The following is an 11,631-nucleotide window of genomic DNA, read 5'->3' on the forward strand; positions in this document are numbered from 1 at the left end:
CTCTGAAGCAGCGTCCTTGGGTGGCACAAATACTGCACACGCTCAACTGCTAGCCAAAAAGTGGAAGGTTTGAAGCCCTACACCGGTGCCTTGGAAGAAGGACCTGGTATTCCACTTCAAAAGACTCAGCCCTGAGACCTGGTGGAGACCAGTTCTACTCTGGCAGGCACAAGGTGGCCGGAATCCTGGTTCCCTGTGAGGAAGGGGATCACTGGGGATTGAATTAAGAAAGAGATTTTCTGTGAGTATCCTCATAGCAGCGCGGCTTCACTTTCCCTGGATTACAAATAATTGTACGAACAGAGACCCAGGAAGTACGCTGTGCTCCTTCTGTGTTCAGCTAGCGGTCAGCCAGTCCATCCCTTGAGTGTGATCTTGACAGAAGCAGATGGCCAGCCCTCGGCGGCACTGCTGAGTAGCTTACCTGTCGAGGGCAAACCGTTTGTACTACCCAGGGACTCTGAAGGGTGAAAGACACCCTGACTCCCTGTTGAATCTTTCCACTGGGAACAATGAGAGTTTGGAAGAATTGATGACATCCATCATGCCCCTCCTCTGAGTTAGGGTGGCGCCCTGAGCATCCACAAAGCCCACTCTCCATTCTGGAAACCCAGCCCTGAGACTGACCTTGGCCAATCTTTGATCTAGGGGGGTCGCATCCTCTGTGGGGGCCACCGACACCGTCTGTTTCTTGAGGTCCCACCACAGCAGCCCAGGACCCAGGGTGCTGCGTTTGGTTGGTCCTGAGGGTCAAGGAGAAAGAGATGGAGGGGGTTGGTGATGGGGCCCCGGTGTGGAGCAGGGGAAGTCCTGGTGTCTGATAGATTTATGATCAGCTCCCTGGCAGGACTGCCCCTCTCTGACGTCAGAAAGAAATTGAAAGTCATTCATGATTACCCTAGAGGGTCCACGGGTGTGTTCCATTCACTGTTGTGTGCCCAGTATGAAGAACAGTGCCCGGCACATCAGAGGTGCTGAGTAAAGGCTGGATGACCTAATGCTCACAAGACCTGGCACTCGCAGAAGGGAGGAGAAGTACTGCTCACGTTGGGAATGTCTGTCTCTAACTGCTCCGTGGGAGTCCGAAGCTATTTCAGCACCTCGGACAGCACCCAACGTCTTGACCACTAGGCCAGGACGTGATATCACAGATCGGGATGGGGACCTGGGGGACGGGTGCCTAAGTTTCTCCTTCTGCAAAATGCCAAAAGTGACTGCCACCCCACAGGGCCGTCGTGAGTATAAGGGGCTCCGATGTGCCCAGCAGAGTAGGCACAAGGCCAGTGGAGCATCCTTCTTCCCCGTTCCTGCCGACCCGGAGGCACAGGGACTAATGGGTGCACTCACCTGTCAGGAAGCTGACCAGGGCTCCACACAGCACAGTGCTCAGCGTGCCCAGGGCACCATAATAGAGGTAGGAGATGGCGTAGAAGCTGTCAGCTAAGGCCGGCCGGCTGGAGTCCAGCCCAGAGCTGGAGGGGATGAGGTGAGCAGTGAGCCTCTTCCTGCGCCCCTTCCACATTCAGGAGCCATCTGTCTCCCTAGCCACAGCCTCAGCCTCACCCTCCATCGGTGCCTGCTAGCGTAGGCGCAGCACGTAGCCAGCCCGTCCTCTCCATCCCCTGGCATGCTTCATACCCAGCCGAGGGAGCTTTCCTAAAACTTGAGTCAGATTATCCCCGGCTCCTCCTTATCGCCTCCCATGGCTCTCCACTGCCCTTAGAATCAAATCCACTGAAACGCTTAGAAGAAAGCGAAGGTGTGCCTCTTCAGTGCCTCGGGATATGATGCCAAGCATACCGGTGACCAAAGGAAAAAGAAATCAGACTTCATCCACATTTAAAATGTTTGTGCATCAAAGGATAATATCGACGCTAGAAGAGTCCTGGTCGGAAGGAGGGCAATGCAGCCCAGCGTTTTAAATACTCACGGAACCAGACTTTAGGGAGCCACGGACACTGGATAAGTCCCCCAAACTGTTGCCTTGATAAACTTTTAAAACACGATTTGGGGTTTCTCTGAGGCTCTGATGTTGGCCCTACGGGGGTTCCATGTTGTCTGGAGGAAGCCCTTGTCCCGTTGCACGCTAGATAAAGTTTAGCTTAATAAGCAGCGTGCCAGCCTTCGTTGGAGAGGAAGCACACGGGGCCATGTTCACGGGGAAGGAAGAACCCAGAAGAAAGAGGGGGGACGGGTGGCACAACTTGCAGAACAGAATCTGGGGCGCTCACTTCTACATGCAGACACTGTTGGGTCTCACCAACACCCAAACACACTTTTTTATGGGCAACACGCTTGAATGGGCACTTTAGAAAAGAATACACACACACACACACACACAGGGGAGAGAGAGAGGGAGCGCCCCTAATAGCTCGTGGGAGACAGACTTAAACAATCTACACACCCATTCAAATCATTACCATGACAACAAACAAAACACAATGGCAATGTTGGTCAGGCTCGAAAGCGAACTGAACTCTCATACCCTACTAGTTGAGATGTAAAATGCTACAATCACGTTGGAAGGTTTGGCCGTTTACTAAAGGTTCAATATATACCAACCGTTGACTCTGCTATTGATCCCAATGTAGGACAAGAGATAACCTGTCTGTAAAACCCCTGCACAAGAATGTGCACCCCAGCTTGATTTCAAAAGAGAACCCCTCCAACAGCCACCCACTGGAGGCCGGACAACTGGATCGGGATCTAGCCGTGCCCAGAAACATTTCCAAGCCACGAAAAAGAATGAACTATGGAAACCTCAGACCTGGTGCCGAGAATACAAGAAGCCTAGCACCAAAGAGTGTGTATTTGAGAATATGAAATTCTGGGAAGGGAGGGATTCATCTATGAGGAAAATAAGAACCGGAACTGTGGTGAAGAGGGGAAGCCGAATGTCAACAAGAACAAGAAAGAAACTCCCGGGGGTCCTGTGAATGTTCTGTGTCTTTCTTGCCCAGTGGGCTACAAGGCGTACCCATTTTCAAAACATAACACAACAGGTGAGCATTTTACTGCATGTAAAATGTAACCCGAGAAAGGGATCAAGTGGGAGATGAAGAGAGGGTGGAGGTAGAGATTAAACAAAATGGCAAAGTTGATGATAGTCAAACCACACTTAAGGACATTCATGATACTATGGTGTTTACTTTGTGATTGTTTACAATTTTTCCACAATATCAGTTTGTTTATTTTTTCAAAAACAGGGGTGGGGGTGGGTGGGTGGAAGATACCAGCAAAAGAGTGAAAAGACAACATTGAGGATAAGATATTTGTCAGTCACCTATCTGATAAGACTGTAGTAGTCAGTAAATATAAACAGCCTCTGTAGTTCAAGTTCAGGAAGAAAATAGCCCAATTTTTAAATGGGCAAAGAAATTGAACAGACAGATCTCCAAAGAAGATTTACAAATGGTCAACAGACTCAAGAACAGATGGTCGATGCCTCAAGTCCAGCAGGGAGATGCAGACCAACGTCAGAGTCAGAAACACAGAGAACAATAACAAGAGTCAGAAACACAGAGAACAATAACAAGAGTCAGAAACACAGAGAACAATAACAAGAGGGCGCAAGCCATCTCAAGTGCTACTATTGGTCACTGCCTGCCCCGAGCAAACGAGTGAAGACAATTGAAGACACGTGGGAACAATTAGTCGGTGGGATTTTGGACCACGCAAACCTAGGTTCCATGCCCTAGAGACCAACAGAACTAGATGGTGCCCAGCGATCACAATTGCTCTGAAAGGGATCGCATTCAAAGGTCCTGGATAAAGAGGAAGGAAATATGGATCAAAACTCAAAAAAAACTAAACAGACCAGGCATACTGGTCAGAGACGGCTGCAACCCCTAAGGCTGTGGCCCTTAGCCTTCAGGCCTGAAAAGCGAACTCACGCCTGCAGCTCGATTTTCAACCCACCCTCCGACAAGTCTTAGTGAAAAGACTGGGTTGTTCTCCTGAGAACAACCAAGCATTGGCATCAGAAGGGCAGCATTTGCCCCAGGACAAAGTTCAGAAGGGTGGTTACTGTTGAGAGCTGTAGAGTCCACTCTGACTCATAGAAAAGGAAACACTGCCCAGTCCTGTGGTGTCCTCACGAGTGATCTCCTGAGGTCCACTGTGACAAGTGATAGATTCCTCGGGTGAGAAACACCTCGGTCCTTGGCTTGCAGGAGAAAGAATTCACACCCAAGCCTCGTTTGTGATCCAAGTGGGTTTTTATAAAGGATAGACGTTTCAGGTTTTACCATACATGTGGCGACCTGAGGGTGGAGGTAGGGCAAGGGGGGAGGAGAGCGAGAGCGAGAGCGAGAGCGAGAGCGAGAGAGAGAGAGAGAGAGAGAGAGAGAGAGAGAGAGAGAGAGAGAGAGAGAGAGAGAGAGACCCTGCAGCATGGATGAGCGGAAAGGCAGAGGAACGATGGGAAAGAGAGGGTGGTCACCAGGTTCTGGCCACGTTGGGCCTTTCGGCTGGGAGGTGTGGTCAACAGTACTGGTTGACCCCATTGGCTGAATTAAGCCCACCAGGCCTAGATTGGGGCCCACCCACGTGTACCACCTTCCTGGCTCTTAGGCCTGAATTTGTGCATGCCTTTTAGCCTTTATTGCCCCCTAGGCACGGAGAGGAGCACCGCCTCTCTTGCTACCTACACGAAGGTTAGCAAAGGAAAGGTGTACACGGGAGACACAGGGAGGAAGGGGGAGATGTAAGTGCTGTCACCTTGTGGGGCTTGTCGTCCATGACCTTCAGCCACGTGTCTGCGGATTGTTGAAGGGCAAACTGATCTCTTCTGTAAACAGTCACCCAATTCACAACAAGAAACAGCTTTACGAAAACTAGCCTTGGCAAGAATATGAGGGAAGTTGAAACCCTGGTAACATGCCTGGCGGGAATGGTGCAGCCACGACGGAAAACATTTTGGGGGGTGCTAAAAAAGTGAAACCTAGAACTACCGTACAAACAAGCCGTTCCACTCCTCGGCATCTGTATCCAAGAGAACGGACCATTTCGGTGCACATATAACCCCTATGAAAATGTCCGGCACCGCTTCATTGACCACAAGCAGCCCACATGTTCATCCGCAGGGGGACAACACAGCGACTACCCTCCATACACTGAGCAAGGAACAGGGACGACGTTCAGCTCTCCATGATGGCATGTGATGCTGAGTGAAAGTAGCCAGGCACAGAGGGCTGGAGTGTCTGACCCTCGTTCTAGGAAACATCCCCAAAGAGGAGAATCCATAGAACAGAAAGTGAATTAGTGGTTGCCAAGAGCTTGAGTGACCGCTAAGGGCTATGGGGTCTCCTTGGGGGGATGAGAATGTTCCTGAGTTAGATAGTGGTGATGGTTGACTGAGTCGTACACGTTGAAAGGGTTGATTTTATGCTATGTAAATTATATCTGAATTGTAATTTAAAAAAAATCAAACCACATCCCTTCAGCTGGACCTCAGCTGCCCCTCCTTCCCTCTTTCCTATTAAATCTCTCCCAACCTCATTGTCTACCACTGGTCTGTCATCTTCTTGTACTGTGGTGGCTTGCATGTTGCTGTGATACTAGGAACTATACCACTGGTAGTTAAAATACCAACAGGATCACTGTGATAGGTAGGTTTATTATGCCAGCCTGGCCAATAGGAACATGTGGGATTAATCAGGTCGCAGTTTGATTGGAGGACAAAGAGTTAAATGGCTCTGTAAGACCCGCCCCTCCCCATCCCTCTTGCTCTCTGGTGATTAGAGCATGCTGGAGTGTGCTGCTGCTTTAGCTAGTTCTCCGCCTCAATCTGTGAGCTATACTACCTGTGGGCCAGGCCAATCCATGGATTGTAGATCTTGTCGCCAAAGCTTGAGGCTCCTACAGAGACCTGCTTTGCCACGCTGCTGGTGCATATATCGCTTGAGCTTGAGGCTGGTGGATCCTGTTGCCTTGCATTACTTGCGTTTGATATCCCATCCAGGCCTGCTTCACCAAGTTCCCAAGCTCCTGACTGTTGGTGACCCATCCTGCTGCTTGCTGCCTGTGAGCAGACTCTGCTTGCCTTGCCCTAGGGAGGACTCTGCAGTCTGCTCCCTTGACCTTGGATCTGGCAGCTCACGTGAGTTGAAGGACTTCCTGTGTATTAACTGAGTTCAGTGAATTGAACTGAACCCTCTGTACAGCTGTGTGAACAAATAAGCTGTTATATTTCTTCTGGCTGTATAAACCTATCCTTCTTGTATATAAAAAAAAGATCATAAGTGTCCTGGTTTCATTTCTCTAGAGAACCTTGCCTAACACAGTCACCCATGGCAGACAGGTTTTGGCAGAGCTTCCAGACCAAGAACAGACTAAGGAAAAGGAAGCGGAGGTCCATTTGTAAGGGATTAGCCTGTGAACAGCAGTGGAGCATTGACAGATACAGTGTTGGAAGGTGGGCCGGTCTGGTTGGAAGGCACTGCAAATACAGCTAGGGAAGAGCTGGCCCCCCAGAGTGGGTTTTCCTGACCCCGATGGAGCAAAGCTCTGGCGCCTTTTGTTTGCTGGTGGAGCGTGACTCCAACTGAGAAGAAACAGCAGCAATCAGGCATTAATAAAGTTGGAGTGTGTGAAGGATGAATCTAGGAAGATCGGAAGTTGTAAAAAATGAAATGGAATGCATAGAGTTCAATACCCTAAGCCTTAGTGAGCTGAAATGGACTGGTATTAGTCATATGGAATCAGACAATCCTATGACTTGTTATGCTGGGAATGAAATTTCAAGAGGAATGGTATTGCATTCACTGCCAAAAAACACCCCTTTCCACATCCATCTTGAAATACAATACAATACAGTGCTGTCTGTAGTAAGATAATATCTATGTGACTAAAAGAAAACCAGTTAACCCACTATTGTTCGAATTTATGCACCAACCACTAAAGCCAGTAATGAAGCAATGGAAGAAGCCTATCAAGTTCGTTAGTCTAATATTAATCACGCATGCACTCAAGATGCATTGATAATTATTGGTCATTGTAACGTGAATACGAAATAAGAAGGAAAGATCAGCAGCTGAAAATATGACCTTGGTGACTGAAATGGCAATCATATGATCGGATTTTGCAATTCCAATGACTGCTTCATTACAAATGCCCTTTTTCCAACCACACAGATGGAAACTATACACATCACCCTTGCCAGATGAATGCACAGGAATCCAATTGATTACGTTTGTGGGAAGAAACATTAGAGAAACTCAACATCATTAGCCAACATGAGGCTAGGGGCTGACTGTAGAACAGACCATCAATTGCTCAAATGCAAGTTCAGGTTGATGTGGAAGAAAATTAAACAAGTCCATGGGAGCCAAAAGACAACCTTGAGTACACCACACCTGGATTTAAAGACCGTCTCAAGAACAGATTTGAGACGTGGAGGACTGATGGCTGAAGACCAGTTGAGTTGTGGGATAACATCAAGAACATCACACGTGAAGAAAGCCAAAGGTTATTAAAAAGTTAGGAAAAGAAAGAAAAGCCCAAGGTGGATGTCGGAAGAGACTCTGAAACGTGCTGTTGAACAGAAAGTCGCTAAAGCAAATGGAAGACATGACGCAGTAAGTTCGTTGAACAGAAAATTTCAATGAGGTACTCAGTAAGACAGAGTGAAGCATGATCATGAAATGCGCTAGAGCCGGAAAACCAAAGCGTGCAAAGACCCAGAGCTAGAACACGCTCACCAAATTTCAAGCTGAAAGACCTGACGAAGACAGTCAAGTTGCAATACTGAAGGATTCTCTGGGCAAAATGTCGAATGATACAGGAAGCATTCAACGAAGATGGAAGGAATACAGAGTCACTGCACCAAAAAGAATTGCTCAATGTTCCACCATTTCAGGAGTTAGCATGTTGTTAAGAACCAATGGTATTGAAGGAAGAAATCAAAGCTGCGCTGAGGGACATTGATAAAAATTTTTTTTTAAGCTCCAGGAATTGACGGGATACCAAATGAAATGTTTCAAAACATCAATGCAGCAAGAAAGATGGAAATTGGAAGCTAGTAGCCAATCATCTGAAATGATTCAGATCTGTGCCCATTCCAAAGAAAGGTGACCCAATAGAATGCAGAAATTATCAAACAATATCATTGATATTACATTCAAGTAAAATGTTGCTGGAGATACATAAAAACAGACACAGCAGAATATTGACCGAAGGTTGCCAGGAACCCAGGCAGATGCAGAAGAGGACGTAGAATGGATCTTGGCTGAGGGCAGAGCATACGAGGAAGATGTTTACTTGTGTTTCATTGACCATTCGACTGTGTGGATCATATCCAATTAGAGTTTACACCGGGAAGAAGGGGGGTTCTGGGGTACTTCGTTGTGCTCTGGTGATGTTGGGGGTTGGGTTACTAACCGCAAAGCTAGCAGTTCAAACCCACCAGGCATTCGGTGAACTAAAGATGAGGTTTTCTGTTCCTGTAAAGACCTATAGCGTTGGAAACCCACACGGGCAGTTCAACACTCTCCTGTGGAGTCAACACGAGTTGGAACAGACGCCGGCAGTGACATTGAGGGTTTTTTCCTTGTTACTTTTTTGCGTTTTAAATTGCGCTCATGTGGAACCTGTCATACACAGACCAAGAAGCAGTTGTTTGAACAGAACAAGGGGAAACGGTGTGGTTTAAAATCAGGAAGGGTGGACATCAGGGTGGCATCCTGTCACCCTATTTATTCACTCTATAGGCTGAGCAAATCACCTGAGAAATTGGATTACGTGAAGAAAAACGCAGCGTCAAGACTGGAGGGAGAGCCATGAACAGACAGTGTGAGTATGCAACAGACACCCCCTTGCTTGCTGAAAGGGAGGAGGACTTGGGGCAGGCACTTCATGAAGAGCAAAGAACACCGCTTTCAGCGTGGAAACAGACGAACAAACAACAACAACCCCCCCCCCAAAAAAAAACAACCCTCACAACTGGACCAGCAGACAACATCCCGATAGAGACAAGACAGAAATTGTCAAGAATTTCGTTGTACTTGGCTCCACAAAGAACGGCTCACGGAGCAGCCGGCGAGAAATCAAACCTTGCCCGGGGCAAACCTGCTGCCCACGGTCCATTTAGAGAGGACTAAGCTGCCCCCGACCCCAGCCATGGCATTTTTCAATCACCCACGCAGCGCAGGTGGCAGCTGCGAAGAATAAAGGAAGCAGACTGCGGAAGAATCGATGCGTTTGAACACTATTGAAAGGACCATGGACTTGACGGAAGGACAAACAAATCCTTCTTGGAGGAAGTACAGCCAGAATGCTCCATCGGAGAGAGGGGGGCGGGACTCTGTACTTCGTCCACGGTCTCAGGAGAGACCAGTCCCTGGAGGAGGACATCCAGCTCGGAGAAAGACTCAAAGGAGAAGGACACAGGGGCTGCCAAAGATGCCCAACAATGGTGAGGATGGCGCGAGACTAGCTGTGCTTCCTTCTATTGTCCATAGGGGTCGCTATCTGCCGGGGATGACGTCAGAGGCACCTAACACACCACCTACCTCACCGACCTTCAAGGGAAACGTAACACTGCCCCTGGCTTCGCGCTCCTTTGTACCCTCGGCCAGAAACGTCCTTGCCCTCCCCTCCGCCCGTTTTGGTCTCGCTAGTGGAGGCTCAGCCCAGACCACACCCGCCCAGGCCACGCCTCCCACACCTGCCCGCTCACCTGGGCGCGGGGCTGGGGGCCTTGGAGATGAGCAGGGGGCCCAAGAGGCCAGAGGCGTTGGCTGGTGAGGCCGCGCAGCCCGTGGCTGAGGTGGGCAGGACCCCCATGGTCTGCTCACTCGGCGGGTACAGGATGGCACCCACAGCCACCCACAGCGAAAGCGCCACGCCCATGATGAGTCCAGAGAGAACTCCCTGGGGAGGGGGAGGGAGATGGGGGAGTATCCTGCTTCAGGGGCAGGGTTAGTTCGGCTACGCCCCCACCCCTCCAGTCCGTTCTTGTGGGTCTCTCACTCACCGGCACATTGCAGGCGGGAAGGAACATTCCCAGGATGAAGGCCCCCAGGAGGGGTCCGCTGATGACACCCATGACGGTGAAGGAGCCCTAGGGGTGGGGGGTGGGGGTGGAGCCAAACTCACTGCTATCTGACTCATAGCGACCCTACAGGACAGGGTAGAACCACCGCTGTGGGTTTCTGAGACTGTCACTCTTTACAGAAGTAGAAAGCCTCCTCTGTCTCCCCTCTAAGGGAAAGGGCCCCTTATGTCTGGCTCGTTCTCCTAGATTGGAGGCCAAACCTAATTCTGAGTCATGACTGGACACACAGTGAGTTTTGCATGAATCATCCTAATGTCCTCTCTCATGTCCCAAGCACCCCCTCTTTTCTCCGGGGGTCCATTTCCCTCCAAGAGCTGATGAGGTCAAGGTGGTCTTGCCTCTCACTCCTAACTCCTTTCCCGCCCACTTGGAGTCTCAGTTTCAGGGGAAGTCCAAGTCCTTGGAGGAGAACTTGGGGGGAGGGGGCTCACCTGGAGGACTCCGCCCCCCAGCAGCGAGGACAGAGCTGCCACTGTTAGACAGGCTGAACCATAGATGAGAGCTGCAGGGGGTGTAGCAGGACAGTCAAGGGTGAGAAGCCCCATCCCCACCCCTGGGTGAGGGGCCAAGAATGTGTAGGCAAATAGAATGAGCAAGTGTGCTCTTGTTTCGGGGCAATCAAAAGGGCCAGGGCAGGGCAGGCAGGGCTACATGGGGCCCAGGTCACAGCTGGGGGCTCACAACAGAAGAGCATTATGGAGCAGTGGGGTGGGGAGAGCTGGCTGGCTGGGTCTTGCTTCTCCCCTGGATTTAGCACAGCAAGACTTGCCCCTAGTTGTAGGTACTCAATAAACATTGGTTGGCAGTATAAGGAGGGAGGGCAAGAAAGGAGAAAGAGAGAGGGAAGAAAGGGGAGGGGGGAGGGGGGAAAAAAGAGAAGGGATTCAGGGACCAGGAAGAGGGAGGGAGGAGAGAGGAGGGAGGGAGTTAAGCGTGGCCCTTCCAGGAGATAGGAGACCAATCCCACAGCCAGGGTCTTCTGCTCAGAAGCGCCCAGCCAGAGCCCACCTGAGCGGCCCACAGGGGATGGAGCAGGAAACCTGGCTGGTGGGCAGGCCCAGAACATTCCCCCCACCAGGAGGGATGCTGCTGGGGACAAGGAGGCCCTGAGGGACTGGGACAAGCCGGGTGAGTGGTCAAAGAAGCTCACCTGAGGGTGCCACTGTAGGCACAGGCCAGGAAAAGGCCCGGGATGCCAGGCAGGTCTTCAAAGATGTCTAGCACCAGCAGGGGCATGTACTGGGGGAAATCAGAAGTTAGCGCCAGGGCAGCCACACCTTAAGGGCAGGACCTCATGTCCTGACCTGGAGTTGGTGTGGGGGGAGGGGGGGGGAACATCCTCTCTTCTCCAGCCTCTGTTTCCCCATCTGTATAGTGGGTCAAGGCCACCTTAGCTCACTAGCTCTTGGAGTATTTGATGGGAGGCTAACTGCTTGGGCAGGGACTAGCACAGGCGTTTAGAACATGGAAGACGGCGGTTATTGTTATTAATATCAGCACTTTGCGTCCAAACCATGACCCATCTCTTCCTTGCACTCCGCCAAGGGGCCCCTCTGACTCCACCCCTTCTGCCCCCC

General features: G+C 50.4%; 1 protein-coding gene across 1 annotated transcript in view; it reads right to left on the reverse strand.

The window, feature by feature from the left end:
* SLC5A5 (solute carrier family 5 member 5) overlaps window positions 1–11,631 on the reverse strand; it is an 18,883-nt gene that overhangs the window by 3,039 nt on the left and 4,213 nt on the right. Inside the window, 6 exon segments of the mRNA XM_013007721.1 lie at window positions 628–743; window positions 1,348–1,472; window positions 9,677–9,870; window positions 9,974–10,060; window positions 10,486–10,607; window positions 11,170–11,300. Coding sequence (XP_012863175.1) covers window positions 628–743; window positions 1,348–1,472; window positions 9,677–9,870; window positions 9,974–10,060; window positions 10,486–10,607; window positions 11,170–11,300 — 775 coding nt within the window.

Source organism: Echinops telfairi, unplaced genomic scaffold, assembly GCF_000313985.2.
Source record: "Echinops telfairi isolate 266 unplaced genomic scaffold, ASM31398v2 ScPeMD7_7457;HRSCAF=8495, whole genome shotgun sequence".
NCBI classification, from domain to species: domain Eukaryota; kingdom Metazoa; phylum Chordata; class Mammalia; order Afrosoricida; family Tenrecidae; genus Echinops; species Echinops telfairi.